This window comes from Chinchilla lanigera, unplaced genomic scaffold, assembly GCF_000276665.1.
Source record: "Chinchilla lanigera isolate Chin_1 unplaced genomic scaffold, ChiLan1.0 scaffold00013, whole genome shotgun sequence".
NCBI classification, from domain to species: Eukaryota; Metazoa; Chordata; class Mammalia; order Rodentia; family Chinchillidae; genus Chinchilla; species Chinchilla lanigera.
In genome coordinates, this window is record NW_004955414.1 from 19,455,771 (window position 1) to 19,469,018 (window position 13,248).

General features: G+C 55.1%; 3 protein-coding genes across 4 annotated transcripts in view; 2 read left to right on the forward strand and 1 right to left on the reverse strand.

Moving 5' to 3' along the window:
- The window catches only part of LOC102018593 (short transient receptor potential channel 2-like), a 36,060-nt gene extending 31,681 nt beyond the window's left edge, over positions 1-4,379 (forward strand). Inside the window, exons 20-24 of the mRNA XM_013511714.1 lie at positions 1,159-1,351; positions 1,887-2,014; positions 2,120-2,198; positions 2,923-3,064; positions 3,880-4,379. Of these exons, the coding sequence (XP_013367168.1) occupies positions 1,159-1,351; positions 1,887-2,014; positions 2,120-2,198; positions 2,923-3,064; positions 3,880-4,271 (934 nt within the window). The 3' untranslated portion in view covers positions 4,272-4,379. The remainder of the gene's footprint in view (positions 1-1,158; positions 1,352-1,886; positions 2,015-2,119; positions 2,199-2,922; positions 3,065-3,879) is intronic.
- Positions 4,380-4,881: 502 nt separating this feature from the next.
- Art5 (ADP-ribosyltransferase 5) lies at positions 4,882-9,001 on the reverse strand. The gene is made up of 5 exons (XM_005380023.2): positions 8,388-9,001; positions 7,995-8,202; positions 5,935-6,664; positions 5,328-5,360; positions 4,882-5,241 (listed from the first exon to the last, which is right to left on the reverse strand). Exons 2-5 carry the CDS (start codon positions 8,049-8,051, stop codon positions 5,135-5,137), a joined length of 927 nt encoding a protein of 308 aa, XP_005380080.1. The 5' UTR covers positions 8,052-8,202; positions 8,388-9,001; the 3' UTR covers positions 4,882-5,134.
- Positions 9,002-10,198: 1,197 nt separating this feature from the next.
- Positions 10,199-13,248, forward strand: part of Art1 (ADP-ribosyltransferase 1) — a 21,891-nt gene continuing 18,841 nt past the window's right edge. For both annotated transcript variants that reach the window (XM_005380025.2, XM_005380024.2), the window contains exon 1: positions 10,199-10,286. The gene's annotated coding sequence lies outside the window, so the exon portion shown is untranslated. The remainder of the gene's footprint in view (positions 10,287-13,248) is intronic.

The window sequence follows — 13,248 nt, forward strand, 5'->3', positions numbered from 1 at the left end:
CTGTAGCCTAGGTTGGTCTCGAACTTGGCACCGATCCTCCTGCCTCAGCCTCCTGAGTGCTGGGATTACCGGTGTGCACCACCACGCCCAGCTGAACTTTCTTGAAGAGTGTAGACCAAGTTATATTCCACATCTGGGATTTATTTCCTCATGCTTAGATTCAAGTCAAGGAGTTTGAGCAAGCACACAACCCAGCTGGTGAGGTGTACCTTCCACTGCACCAGACTGGGAGGCATTGGAGGTCAGAGTGGCCCACAGCTGAGGCCCAGTGGTCTAGCAAACCTCTTTGCTGCACAGGTGCTATAGAGGCCCTTTTAGCAACCAAGAGATGTGTTGACACATTGGCACTGAACTGCTCTCTGGCAGCCTTCTACCCGGTGGCTTTAGATAAACGACTCTTACCTATAGCAGTTTCTACAATGGCAGTTCGCAGATGGTGATTGTTTTAGTTACTTTTCTCCCATTGCTGAGACAAAATAGCTGACACCCAAAATTAAGGAAGGAAAGGTTTATTTAGCTCACAGTTTGTGGAGGTTTCAGTCCATAATCAGCTGGCTCCAAGGCAGGGTGGCATGGCAGGGGCAATACTTGAAGGCAGCAGAAGACAGCAAAAGCAACAAGAGCAAAAAGTGGGGAGAGCAAGCCTCTTTCTCTCCCTTATATTGCAAGCAGGCTACCACCCCCTAGGCCAGGTGTAGCACTCCCACCATCTCCAAGGTCATGAGTTCAACTCCTGGTACCAAAAAAATGTAAATCAGGTATCATCCTTCTGCTTCGTACTCCTCTTAGCTTCCTACTGTCCACAGACCCTGGTAAGGGTCTTTGCTTCTGCTCTGCACTATCCCACTTACCTCACACACGCCAGTCTCTTCTGGCCATCTCACCTCCCCCCCAAAACATAGGTCCCTGGAGACAGGGACTCTGCTTGTCTTGTTCACCCATGTGTCCTTAGCTCTTACGACACTATGTGCTCGGTAAATATTGGTTGACCAAAAGAATAAAGGTTGGAGCTCATAAGGGACAAGGGCCTGGGCAGGGTGGTCCCAAGGACTCCATGGACACATAACACCTCGGCCTGGGTCCTGGAGGGTGAGGAGCATGTCGAGGTGGAGCCCAGGCTCCTGCCCCACCCCCATTTCCTCTCCTTTACTTGGCCAGTTTCAACGAGACATTCCAGTTTCTGTTCTGGACCATGTTTGGCATGGAGGAGCACAAGGTGGTGGACATGCCTCAGTTTCTGGTGCCTGAATTCGTGGGCCGGGCCCTGTACGGCATCTTTACCATCGTCATGGTCATTGTGCTGCTCAACATGCTCATTGCCATGATCACCAACTCCTTCCAGAAGATTGAGGTGCGTGAAACCGAGGCCGGATTCGTCCTGGGAGGAGGGCGAGAAAGGCGCAGAGAGGAATAGGACACGAAGAGCAGAGACACCTGGTTCCTGCTCTGCCTCCACTGTTGTCTTATTCTGTGACTTTGCTCAAATGCTCCCCTGTAAAATGAGGGTCCCAGTGGTGTCAGTGTCTCCAGGCGCCAAGTGCAGTGCTCCTTCCACTTTCCGGGCAGGAGCAGTCGTGCAGTGTAGAAGAGTAGACGGGAGCATGGGAGGGCGAGGGAAGGAAGAGGATGGCTCGGGTTTTCAGGCTGGAGAGGAAGCCTGGCAGCAGCTGGAAGTTAGAGGGAAAAAGATAATGGGAGGGAGCGGGGAAGGAGACAAGCAGGGTGTGGGCGACGGGTGAGGTCGGAGATAAGGATGAGGACAGGAGAGCGGCTGGCACCCTGGGGAGTAAGAGGCGTAAGGTCTGGGGAAGGGAGGCAGATGGGGTGAGCAGGAGGGCCAGGCGACAAAATGGTCCTTGCACAGCCCCCTGCCTCCTGGCCCCCAGGATGACGCTGACGTGGAGTGGAAGTTTGCTCGCTCTAAGCTCTACCTGTCCTACTTCCGAGAGGGCCTCACCCTGCCCGTGCCCTTCAACATCCTGCCCACGCCCAAGGCCTTCTTCTACCTTCTCAGGTGATGACCTCAAGGCTCTCACCCCCAAACCCCAAGCGCCCAGCTCCCGCCCCGTTTCCTCAGCCCTGACCCCTCACAAACCTGCCCACCATCGAAACCTCCCAGGAGAATTTTCCGGTTCATCTGCTGTTGCTGCTCCTGCTGCAAAACCAAGAAGCCAGCCTACCCCTCAATCCCCACCTTTGTAAGTACCTCACCTGTTCGCTGTTGGTCCCCCTCACACCGGCTTCAGCTGCATTCCCCACGCTGCCCGCTTGCATGCTCTCCCCAGAAAGCCTGACCCCCTGCCCACTCTCTCGTGTGCCTTCTCTTCCCCTCTTCCTGGCTCTGGCCATTTCCTGAGTTTCTAATGCCGTGTCATGCAGCCTAAACAGAGGTCCATGCCCTCCTCCTGCCAACCGACAGGTACCCTCTACGCTTCAGATGAACTGTGCCAAGGTGTGGTAGAATGTTTTTAAGAAACATTAAAAAGCCGAGGTTAAATGCCCACCAGCTGGGAAATTAAAAGTCCCACAGAGACCTGAGAGAGGACTGTGTGCATCTAGGCTGCTCGCTTACCTCTCAGCGTCTGCACCCTGACCCAGTCTGGCTGGGCACGACAGCCCCTCCCTAGTTCAGATCACCAGGACTGCCGGGTGTGTACAGGGTTCTCGCTTTTCTCCTCCACCTCAAGCCTTCACCTCCAACCCCTGGCTCTGTCAGTCAGGTCTTCCCTAACTCCTGGTCCCTGTCCTTCTGCCTCCCAGGACTCTGCCGTGAGGGGGAGGTAGACCAGGGCCTACGTCTGTGACTACAAGAACAGGAAAGTCGGCACAGACCTTTCCTTGGTCTTTTGTTGCCAGAGCTGGACAGTGATTAGAAGAAGGCTGAGGGTGGAAAATCCACTAATCCCCGTCTTCCCATTTCAGGCCAACCCAGGGGCAGGGGCAGGGGCAGGGGCTGAGCCTGGGGAGGCAGAGCGAGGATCCTACCGCCTTCGTGTCATCAAGGCTCTGGTGCAGCGCTATATAGAGACTGCCCGGCGCGAGTTCGAGGAGACCCGCCGGAAAGGTCAGTTGTCCATCTCCAATCCTGTTGCTGGATCAAGTAAGAGCAATTCTCCACCCAGACCACACTCCTCATGCCACCTGCACATAGGGGGCCCCATTGGACTCGGCCCTTGGAAGCCGTGAGCTGCACAGTGCCGTCCCTCACACTCAGTAAGCCTCTGACCCACTCGAGTGTTTATTCATGCACTTCATTTAACCACTTCTTTTCCCTGCCTTGGCTCCTGTATTCACTTACTCTCTCATTCACTCATGCACGTATTTACTCATTCACCCAGCACTCACTGCTGTGCCCTCCCTTGTTCCAGGCTGTGTCTTGGAGGGAGGCGACTGTAAGAGCGAGGCTTGCAGTATAGGGAGAAACGATCAAACATCATGCTGGACAGGACGGGCTCAGCTAAGAGACACAGGCTGCAGTGTGAGCCCCAAGGACAGGAAGAGCTGTGGTTCTGAGAGGACTGGGAAGGGGCAAGCTGGGGAAGGGCCAAGTCGAATGTGAAGTGGGCCTGAAGGATGCGTAGGAGCTGGCCAGTAGAGACTGGGGCGAGGGCTGACGGGGGTGGATGTACAGACCCACACTCATTAAACACTCTCCATGTGACCCCCCACCCGCTTTCTGGCCCCGCAAGACTTTCTTTATACCACCTAAGGTCACTGCCTTCCCACCACTACTCACGTTCATATGCCCCAGATTCTGCGACCCACCTGACCCCTCATTCTTCCCAGCCCTCCGCCCTCAGAAGCCCCCAGGCAGTGTCCCTGGGGTACTGAGCAGGCTCATTTTCTGAAAGACCTCCCCTCAATGCTCTGCCTCCCCAGACCTGGGCAACAGGCTGACAGAGCTGACCAAGACCGTGTCGCGGCTGCAAAGCGAGGTGGCCAGCGTGCGGCGGACCCTGGAGACCGGAGGGACACCCCGGCCTCCCGATGGTGCCAGCATTCTCAGCCGCTACATCACCCGAGTGCGCAACAGCTTCCAGAACCTGGGAGCCCCCATCCCTGAGACCCCAGAGCTGACCATGCCCGGGACTGTGGGGACCCAGGACTCTGCAGAAACTGGGGCTCAGGCTCCAGGAGAGGCTGGGACTCCAGCTTCTGGAGAGGACGGGCTCTCCTCCCCCACTCATGTGCTGGTGCACAGGGAGCAAGAAGCAGAGGGGACCGGGGACCTGCACCCGGAGAAGGATTCGGGGACTGAGGGGGAGCCCTAATAGTGGAAAAGCCCCTTCTTCTGTTGCGGAGTCCAACAGCCTAGCCGAGCGGGGTGAGGGTCGCTTAGTAGGAGCCTGTGCTGCTTTACTTGCCCCAATAAAATTGCTGCTGTGGATGGCGGATGGCTCTGGAGCGGGTGAGAATCTGACTCTGGGTGCTTTCAAATCCTCCCTCCACCTCGGCCCCTCAGTGGACCCTGCGTGAGCAGGGCAGAGAGAAATGGCTTGCTCTGGGGTTCCGGTGACCTGGGCTCAGAATCATACTTTGGGCTTCCTCAGATCTTCAGTGCAAGCAGTTCTGAGCTAGCAGGCAGCAGGCTTGGGAAGGAAGACGCCTGGTTTTAACACTATCTGACCGTGAGCAAGCCGTGTCCCTCCTCAGCCTTGCATTCCTTGTCACACAGCCAGGCAGGGGAACCCATCTGTCCCCTTCCTGCCTTCCTGGTTGTTGCGAGGACCCTCTGGTTAAAGCTTCTGGGTTTGCAAGCTACAGCATGTGACGGGGAGCCATGTCTAGCGGTGACCAAGAAGTTACTCTTTTCAGTCCCTCAGGCCCTGAGCCCGGCAAGGGCAGATGGTCCAGGATCAGAGAATGAGCCAGTCATCAAAGTCCACGTCTCCACACTACAACACTGTTTAATTGGGTGGTCACCACAGTACTTCCCATTTGTCCCAGAAAGTCCCCACCACACCGCAGGACTCCCGCAACCCTGCCACGGCCTCAGTCTCCCCAAAGCCGGACTGGGGAGATGGCTGCTTGGGCTAGGTCCGGAGCCATGCGCTTGCTTCTTGAGGCCATTTGGAGCCCCTCTTCACAGGAAGCTCACCAGTTCCCAGGATTCCTAAGGGACAGTGTTGGGCTTTCAAGGCCCAGCTCCTGAGAGCTGGAACCTCCCAGGGCCCAAGAATGGGGTCTTCCAGGAGAGCAGAGGGAAAGCTCTTTCACTGGGCGGCTCTGGCTGCCCTACGGCTGCAGAAAGAAAAAGAAACAGTGAAGGGGTCAGAAAGCTGCCGGGGAACTGAAGCAGCTGACAGAGGAGGCAGGAGGAGACCCACCTGGTACGGACACACAGTCCCGCCTCTTCTGCCCTGCAACAGACAGCTGAGTGAGACGGTGCCGGATATCCTTCCCACTGGGGGGGGGCATTCCCCCTCTCCATCTATCTTTCCCTTCACCTAAAAACAAACTTCTGACTTCCCTTCCTCCACCCGTCCCCAGGAAGTCTTTCCTATTGCCTGTCTACCCTGCTCCCCCCCACACCCAGTCACTCTTCCATTCAGTCCCCCTCTCAGCCCTCGGGAACAGCACATTTGGGTCCTGTCAACCCCATGAAGCCCAGGGCTTCCTGAGACCTAAAGCTTTAATCCTGAATCTTTACTCTGTTATCCAACTTCCTTAACCAGGCTCCTTTGGTCTAGGAGACTGCATAGCAGATGGAACTTTTTGAAAACATATAGGCTCATCTGAGAATATTTGTGGATCTAGAAAAATGCTTACAGGACCTGGTAGACCCTAATTCTCAGAGGACAACTGTAGCTCACTTCTAGCCTCCAACTTTCGCCATTAACCAAGTGGGTCTGTGAAGGCTCTGGGGACTATGTGGGGACATTCTGGCTGATCTTACCCACCCTGCCAATCCTGCATCCCCCATGCACAGCTCACCACCCAGATATGCGCAGTTAAAGTGGCTGCAGGTTTGATTATAGCTCCAGAGAGTCACTATGTTCCGGGCTCCATCCTGGGAGAACCCAGTGACCAAGAAGACTTCATGGGGGGGAATCAGCACTTCACGCTCCTCAGGGAAGACAGACAAGGCCTGGATAGAGGCCCCAAAGCAAGTCCTTAGAGAGAAGAAGGTGGCATTACCAAACCCGCGCGCCACTGCCTCATCCAGGGAGCTGGAGGCAAACTGGCCAAAGCGGACCAGGTCCCCAAGCCTCTTGGGTTCAAACTGAAGGCTGCCCACGCCTCGAAACACCACTGCCCCAGGTTCCCTGCTGCAGCCTCCACTGCCCCGAAGCAGCTGCAGGGCTCGGGTCAGGTAGAAATGCAGGGCCTTGAAGGGGAAGTGCCTCATGTAGCGCTCCCGGGAGCCACCGCCCATGCGCACAGCCTGGTTTAGCTCCCAGTACAAGGTGTTAGATGAGTTGGTATAGACCATAATGGCTATTCCATGCTGGGCTTTGAAGCCAGGGGGCAGAGTGAGCCCTCGACGCCGGTGCTCCCAGGCCTCCTGGGCTGCCTCCCAGGACTCCCGCAGCAGGGCATGTTGGGCCATCTCCTCTTTTAGCAGGGCGGCTGCCTTCTCTTCCATGACCTCCAAGCAGCCCACATAGGCATCATCGAAAGTGTCTGGAGCCAGGCCCAGGGGCAGGATAGGAACAGCCTGGGCCTATGGACGTAAGGAAGAGAGGAGCCACAATAGGAAAGAATGTAAGTTCATAGCACTAGACAGGGGTCCTGGTGGCAGGCCAGCTCAGAACACAGAATCTCCTTCCTTTTTCTGGCAGTACGGGGGATTGAACCCAGAACCTCCTTGCAAATGCTAGAAAAGCACTCTACTGCTAAGCTCTATCCCAGGCCTTACTTTTTATTTTGAGACATGGCCTGGCTAAATTGCCCATGCTTGCCTTGAACTTGCGATCCTCCTGCTTCAGGCTCTCAAGTGGCAGGGATTACAGGCATGTGCCACTGTGCCCAGGTCAGAATCTCATTTCTCTGCCCAAACATCTGGTGTATGCAACTTGGCAAGGGCTTAAGTAGAGGCATAAACAACACAGGCTCTGGAGTTGGACTGACCTGGATCCAAACACCACCTAATAGCTGTGGGATCTTGGCAAGCCTCAACTTTTCTGAGCTTCAGATTCTCCACCTGTAAATGAAGATACTTCCAACCTCACAGCGATAATGTGAGGATAGTGTGAAGGTCACCTCTGCACAACCTAAAAGCTGTCCTGTTAGAAACGTTTCTGTACTCAGTGGGAAGGTGGGGCTAGATGACTCCAGGCACTTTCTGGCTCTGAGATTCAGTCCGCTGATGATAAACACAAAGCCAGTGTCCAACTGCCTGGCCCCATTATTCCCAGCCTCCTCAGACTCTCCCTCTCACCCTTTGGGAAGCCTTTGTGAGTACTCAACCACTACTCCAAATCACTGTCCCCTCTGAGATTCCTGAGTTTTCCTCTGCTTCAGACAGAAGCCTTTATCCTGCCGGGCGTGGTGGCACATGCCCATAATCCCCGCACTCAGAAGTCACAGTGGCAGGTGTGCTGGTGCACGCCTGTAATCCTAGCATTTGGGTGGCTGAGGCAGGAGGATCGCCACAAGTTCAAGGCCAGCCTGAACTATACAGTAAGACCCTGTCTCAAACAAAACAAAACAAGAAGCCTTTATCCCAAGCTTGGGGGTGAAGGGGCTTCCAGGTAACCCAAGGGGCTTGTGTGGGCTGAGCCCGTGAGGGGAGATGAGAATGGGGCAGGACAAACTTGGAGGCAGTCCCTAAAGAGGGCTGACAGGAAGGACCTAGGATCATAGGACCGGCTGTGGCTGTCAAGGGTGCTGGGACATGGAGTGGGAACTTGAGGTTCCTCGGGGATGGAAGTTCCTGAGAGGAGGAAGATTCAGTGGAATGGAACCACAGAGAGGTCACTCCCCAGTCCACCTCGTCAGGATCTGCGCCCCAACAGTTCCCCTTGGTGGCAAAGGATGGTTCCCGGAGTTACCTGCCAGAGGGTGTGGAGGCCGAGGCAGCTAAGGACGATCAGCAGAGCCTTCAGCATCCTTCCTGAGGAGTCTTGCACGGTGAGGTCTTGGTGAGGGTGAGACCTGCAGCGGCGGAGTCCCGGCTTCAATGGGCTCCAGCACCCTTCTTCCTACCACTTGAGGGGTCCTCGCTTCAGGTCTGCGGACCCAGGCTGGTGTGGGCGTGGCCTAGGGTGGGCGTGGCCTTAGAGTTTATTGTCCAGAGCACAAACTCCACCCCGGACTCCCCAGACTCCCCAGACTCCCAGACGCCCCCACACTCAGGATCTCTGGCCCCGGGATGTTTGGGGGATAGTAAAGGGGGGGACGTCGTAGGGTTGCACCTGGAAAGCCGGCGGGGACCGAGCACCCACCTGAAGGTTGCGGAGCTGAGCGGGAAGGAGCGCTGGTGCTTGCGGCAGGCAGCGGGGTAGAGTCCGGCGGGCGCGGCGCTCTCCGCGATTGCCACACAAAGTCCCCGCGGCTAACTATAGCCCCTGGGCGGTAACCCGACACCAGTCGCCCAACAACAGACGCGGGGCGTGGGGAGCGGGAGTGGCGGAGTGAGGGGCTGAGCGTGAAACTCCCCTGCCAAGGACCGTGGCTTCCTCCGCCAGAACCCTCGTGGCTCCACGAGGCCAGGATAGGGGAGGAACTTGTGAGACTCTGCCTCACAAGGGTCAGCCAGGCCCTGACCCTCCCGCCCGGCCCCCAGACCACTCGGCCGGGGAGCCGCGCGAGGGTCGCCCCGCGGAGCTGCCGCTTGCCGGGAGGGGGCCACGCGTGCGCTCGCTGATTTGCATATGATTTGCATGTGGCCTGCCTGTTGGTCACGTTTGCGCATCTGCGCAGCCCCTGCTCCCCTCCATCCTCTTTATCCTCTGCCCCTTCCCCGGGGGAGGGGTGAGTCAGGGGCAGAGCTCTCGCCTGGGGTCTCAGGGTCCATCCCGCCCCATCCCTGCTGTGATCTCAGACTCTGGCGACACCGTGTTTGTAAACACTAGCTTCCTGTCCCAGAGCCTCTGGGCCAGTCTATAAATAACCTGGCTCTGAGTTTTGGATGCCCAATTAGGGGTAACTGGAGAAGGGGCCAACTGAAGAATCAGTAGGTGGCGCAGGGAGGAGCTTCCCGTCAGCCTGGGCCTGGAGGAGGGGTGTCCTTCCCCGGAGCAGGAGGGCTCCTGAATGTCAGGATCTAGGAGATGCTGCCTGCTGGGCTGGGACGGGCATGGCAGGTTAGACCTATCCAAAGGATTCCATCCTGGTCTGGCTCATTAATTTATCCCATCCCCTGGTTGTCAGGCAAATAAAGTTTCCTTCACGCAGAATCCTGCTTTGTTTGTTTTTCCCTAAAACGCTTCTTGAAGACCAAAAAATGAGAGGAAATGTGTCCAAGAGGAAGTAGGAGGAGGATGCTGAAAAGAGTGGCTTCCCCCCAAACAGAGCACAAGTTCTTTTACCCGCTTTTAATGAGACTAGACGGCCCAGGTCCTCCTCGGTCACAAAATCAGAGCTCACTCTACTGTTCACAGTTCTTGGAGAAAAACAGCACCTGGCCTGCACGTCCTGCCCTCCCCTCTCGTGGAGGCACCAGTGTTTGGGGTTTTTGCAGATAGGAGATGTGAGGCCATAGCCGGGCCTGCTGGGACAGCCCCTGGAGCCGGACTAACTTGTGCTCTCTCCGCCCTCTGGCTTTGGGGATTGCTTCTCCCATCCTAAGACCTGGAACCCCCACAGGGCCCCAAGAGATAGAGTCAAATACAGTCCTGGAGCCTGGGGGAGTCCTCCCAGGGCGCAAGCAAGTCCCGGCTGGAGCAGAGATATAGAATCCAGGCCCCTTAGTCTAAATCTATCCTGGCACCTCAAGTGAGTCTCAACGCATATGAAAGAAACAAAATGAAGGAGATGGCCTGGGGCCAGGGGTGCTGCAGCACCTCTCTTTCCTCTCCTGGGCTGACCGGAGAGAGAGTCTCAATCCAGGGAGGAGGCAGTTGTCCCAGCAGCGATCTTCCCTGCCTCAGCCCACCTTCCCTCAGTCAACAGGGTCTTTTCGTGTTTCCTGTGGCGAGCATAAGCCCAGGTCAGACTGGGCAGAAGCTAGTGCTCTGGAGTCTTGAGGAAACATCCAGAAATAGATGGGGGAGTGTCACATTTCTGAGCAGCTGTGTGGGGGAGGTGGAAGGGGTGGAGAGCTGACAGTATAAAGCAGAGCTCTGCCCTGGTGACCACTGCAAGAGACCAACACCAGCTTCCCCACCCTGGAGAAGGCCTAGGTAAGGGGCTTGCCACCCTCCTCCTGGGCAAGGGGCAGGGAAAGAGTTTTTGAGCTGGAATTTCAGGGAATTAGTGGAGCTTTAGGGGACATAAAAAAAAGTTTAGTATTTGAGGGACAGGTCTGAGATACCTAGGACGGTTTGGGGACATGGGAGATTTGGGGGCTCTTGAGAGATTTAGGATCACATTCTCAAAAGAGTGTTCAGCAAGGGCCTGGAAGAGGAGAAATGACAAGAGAATCACCCTGAGTGAGATGAAAGGAAGGACAGAAAGGGTAGCAACCTTGGCTATGGAAAGTGATTGCCCAGTGACTCGACTTCCTCACTTCCCACCCCCTCCTGGTCACACTGGTCCCCACTTTGCCTCCCCACCCCTGACACTGCCTGGGGTCAGCAATCCACCTGCCTTGCAATACTCTGCTATGTCGGTGGTGTCCAGAAAGCCTCCCAGTCTCGCAGCAAATATTCCAGGGGCTTCATCTGTTCCCAGCTTGGGTTGAGCCCTGAGGACACAGAATAGAGTTATGCATGTCTCTGGCCTCAAGGAACTCATGGGCCAGGAGGGGAGGTGGAGCACACACAAGGGCAGCGACAGAGGACAGCACAGAGGGATGTGCAAGCTTAGGTGAGTCAGAGGGCTTCCTGAAGGGGCCACCCTGAGCTCAGCCTTGAAGAGCAGGCAGCCAGGAGGAGGGCGGCCCAAGCTGAGGGGAAACAGCAGAGCACCGCGTGGAACTTTGTGCTACCCTGGAGAAGCCAAGCAGGGGTGGTAGAGTGTGGGCTAAAGAGGCCACAGAAGGCCAAGTGACAGAGGGCCTCAGAGACCAAGCTGAAGAGTTTGACATAGTGAGCCCTTCCCGGTCCTCACTGCAGCCCAGGACGTTTACATTGTAACCCCATGGAAAAGTTACTGGAATTCTAGTGAGTTAATTCCAATCTACCACTTCCAGTGCAGTCTATGGCGAGAATAAAGACACTAAGATGTATTCGTAGTTTTGGGGAGCCAAGAGGTCCAAAGTCTAGCTAGGATGATGGCTATCTGGAACAAAGGCCTCGACCCAGGGCTTTATTAATTCATGAAGGAAGGAGTGGCTTGAGCATGAGTGACTGTGAGAGTGGTGGGAAGCAGGTGAGAGCTGTGAGCTGGGCTAGGTAGGAGGCCTGAAATCACCTCTGCGATATGCAGCAACAAGGATATGCAGAAAGAGTAATCTGCATAACACAACTGAAGTAGTATGTGCTGTTTTGGGGTTGGTGCTTCAGCTCTGATGTGACATCTTTTATGCCCTGGGAAGTCATAGCCTCTTATCTGAGGCTGGATCCCCGCTGACAGTGTGGAGCATGGCGCTCCATGCTGCGTCCTCACACACGTTTTATTTGGGAGCTAGTGGGTTGGGGAAGACACCGCCCTGTTGTCTTTGCTTCAAAGACTACACATCAGCACCTTGGCTGGACTGATATGCATTGCTTAAAGCCAATTGAAGGGATAAGGAGAAGTCCTAGACAGCTCTGCACACATCCATACACGGAAATAGGGTCAGGTTCAGCCAAAATGGAGACAGTTGCTCCTCCTTCAGAGAGTCAGCCAGGTGGTCCTCCACAGTTGGACTCTATCCTGAGGGAATGGAGGGATGTCTTTGTTTTTCTGCTTCCTAGAAAAACGTTATGCATTTTCAGTGTGTATTGTGAGCTAGTTCTTCCAGTCGGTTTTAGCACAGAGTTTTCAATTGGGAAAGGAAAATGAAAAACGACCAGAACTGGGCTTTAGGAACCGCTTTCCCTGCTCTGTGGCAGGTGGTCTAACAGGGGTAAGGAAGAAGCAGAGACGCCTGCGAGGAGGCTGTGTAACCCTGAGCAGGACTGGGAGCGTGGGGATGGGCCAGGGGAAGGAGGAGCTAGGAGGTGTCCTGCATTAACTGGCAACTACAGTGGTGTTTGATTGATCACTGAACCCAGATGACCACCTTGGGTGGCTGGGTCCCATAATGCGGATGCTGTGCTTGTTACATGAGACCCTTCTGACGCCAAGTGAACAGGAACTGCCCCGAACTAGGTTAAGCCTTGAGGGGATTTTTAAAAATTGAGACAGGGTCTCACTATGTAGCCCAGGCTGGCCTCGAACTCATGGTGATCCTCCTGCCTCAGCCTGCCCAGTGCTGAGTTTATAGGCATGTGCTACCATGCCAGCTTTCAAGGAGAATTTATCACAAGGACACCAGGGTGTTTTACAGAGCCCAAAGCCCAGAAGCAAAGAGCTCCTAGTAACCCAAGAAATACTCTGGCTCTACCTGAGGTTTGACTTACCCTTCTGGCTACTCTTTTCTCTTTCCTCTTTCCCTGGGGCTCTCATCCCTGCTCTGATTTCAATATATTGGCTCTTCATTATCCATCTGCTACCTCTTGGACATCTGCCCCTGGAACGTTCACATTTTCCAAAGTGAACTCACCATTTCACCTCTAAGCCTGAGCGTTCATTCAGTGCACTCTTTCTTTTTCGGTACCAGGAATTGAACTCAGGACCTTGCACTTGCCAGGTAGGCACTTACACCACTGAGCTATATTGCCGGCCCCACTTTTTTTTTTCTTAAAAAATTTGTGTGTCTGATTTATTGCCCTTAAAATCATGGTCTTGCCCAGGATATAGCTCAGTGGGCCTGCTTCTTTTTTTTTTTTTTTTTTTCCTCCGGTACCGGGAACCGAACTCACGACCTTGCGCTTACCAGGCAGGAGCTTTGCTGGTGAGCTAAATCCCCAGCCCCACAAGTGCCTGCTTCTCAAGAGCAAGGTCCTGAGTTCGATTCCCAGTCCCAAAAAAAGAAAAAAAAAAAAAAAAAGAAAGGTTTATTTGCTGGGCGTGGTGGCGCACGCCTGTAATCCCAGCACTCAGGAGGCTGAGGCAGGAGGATCGTTGCGAGTTTGAGACTAGCCTGGGCTACGAAGTGAGTGTAAGTCCACCTGAACT

Bases quoted from the DNA above. Each gene is read 5' to 3' on its own strand.
- Art5 (XM_005380023.2), bottom strand. From the start codon at position 8,051: ATGCTGAAGGCTCTGCTGATCGTCCTTAGCTGCCTCGGCCTCCACACC. The intron at 6,665-7,994 runs GTAACTCCGGGA...TTACGTCCATAG, and splicing joins GCCTCCACACCCTCTGGCAG to GCCCAGGCTGTTCCTATCCT. The intron at 5,361-5,934 runs GTGAGCTGTGCA...TGTCTGTTGCAG, and splicing joins TAACTGCGCATATCTGGGTG to GGCAGAAGAGGCGGGACTGT.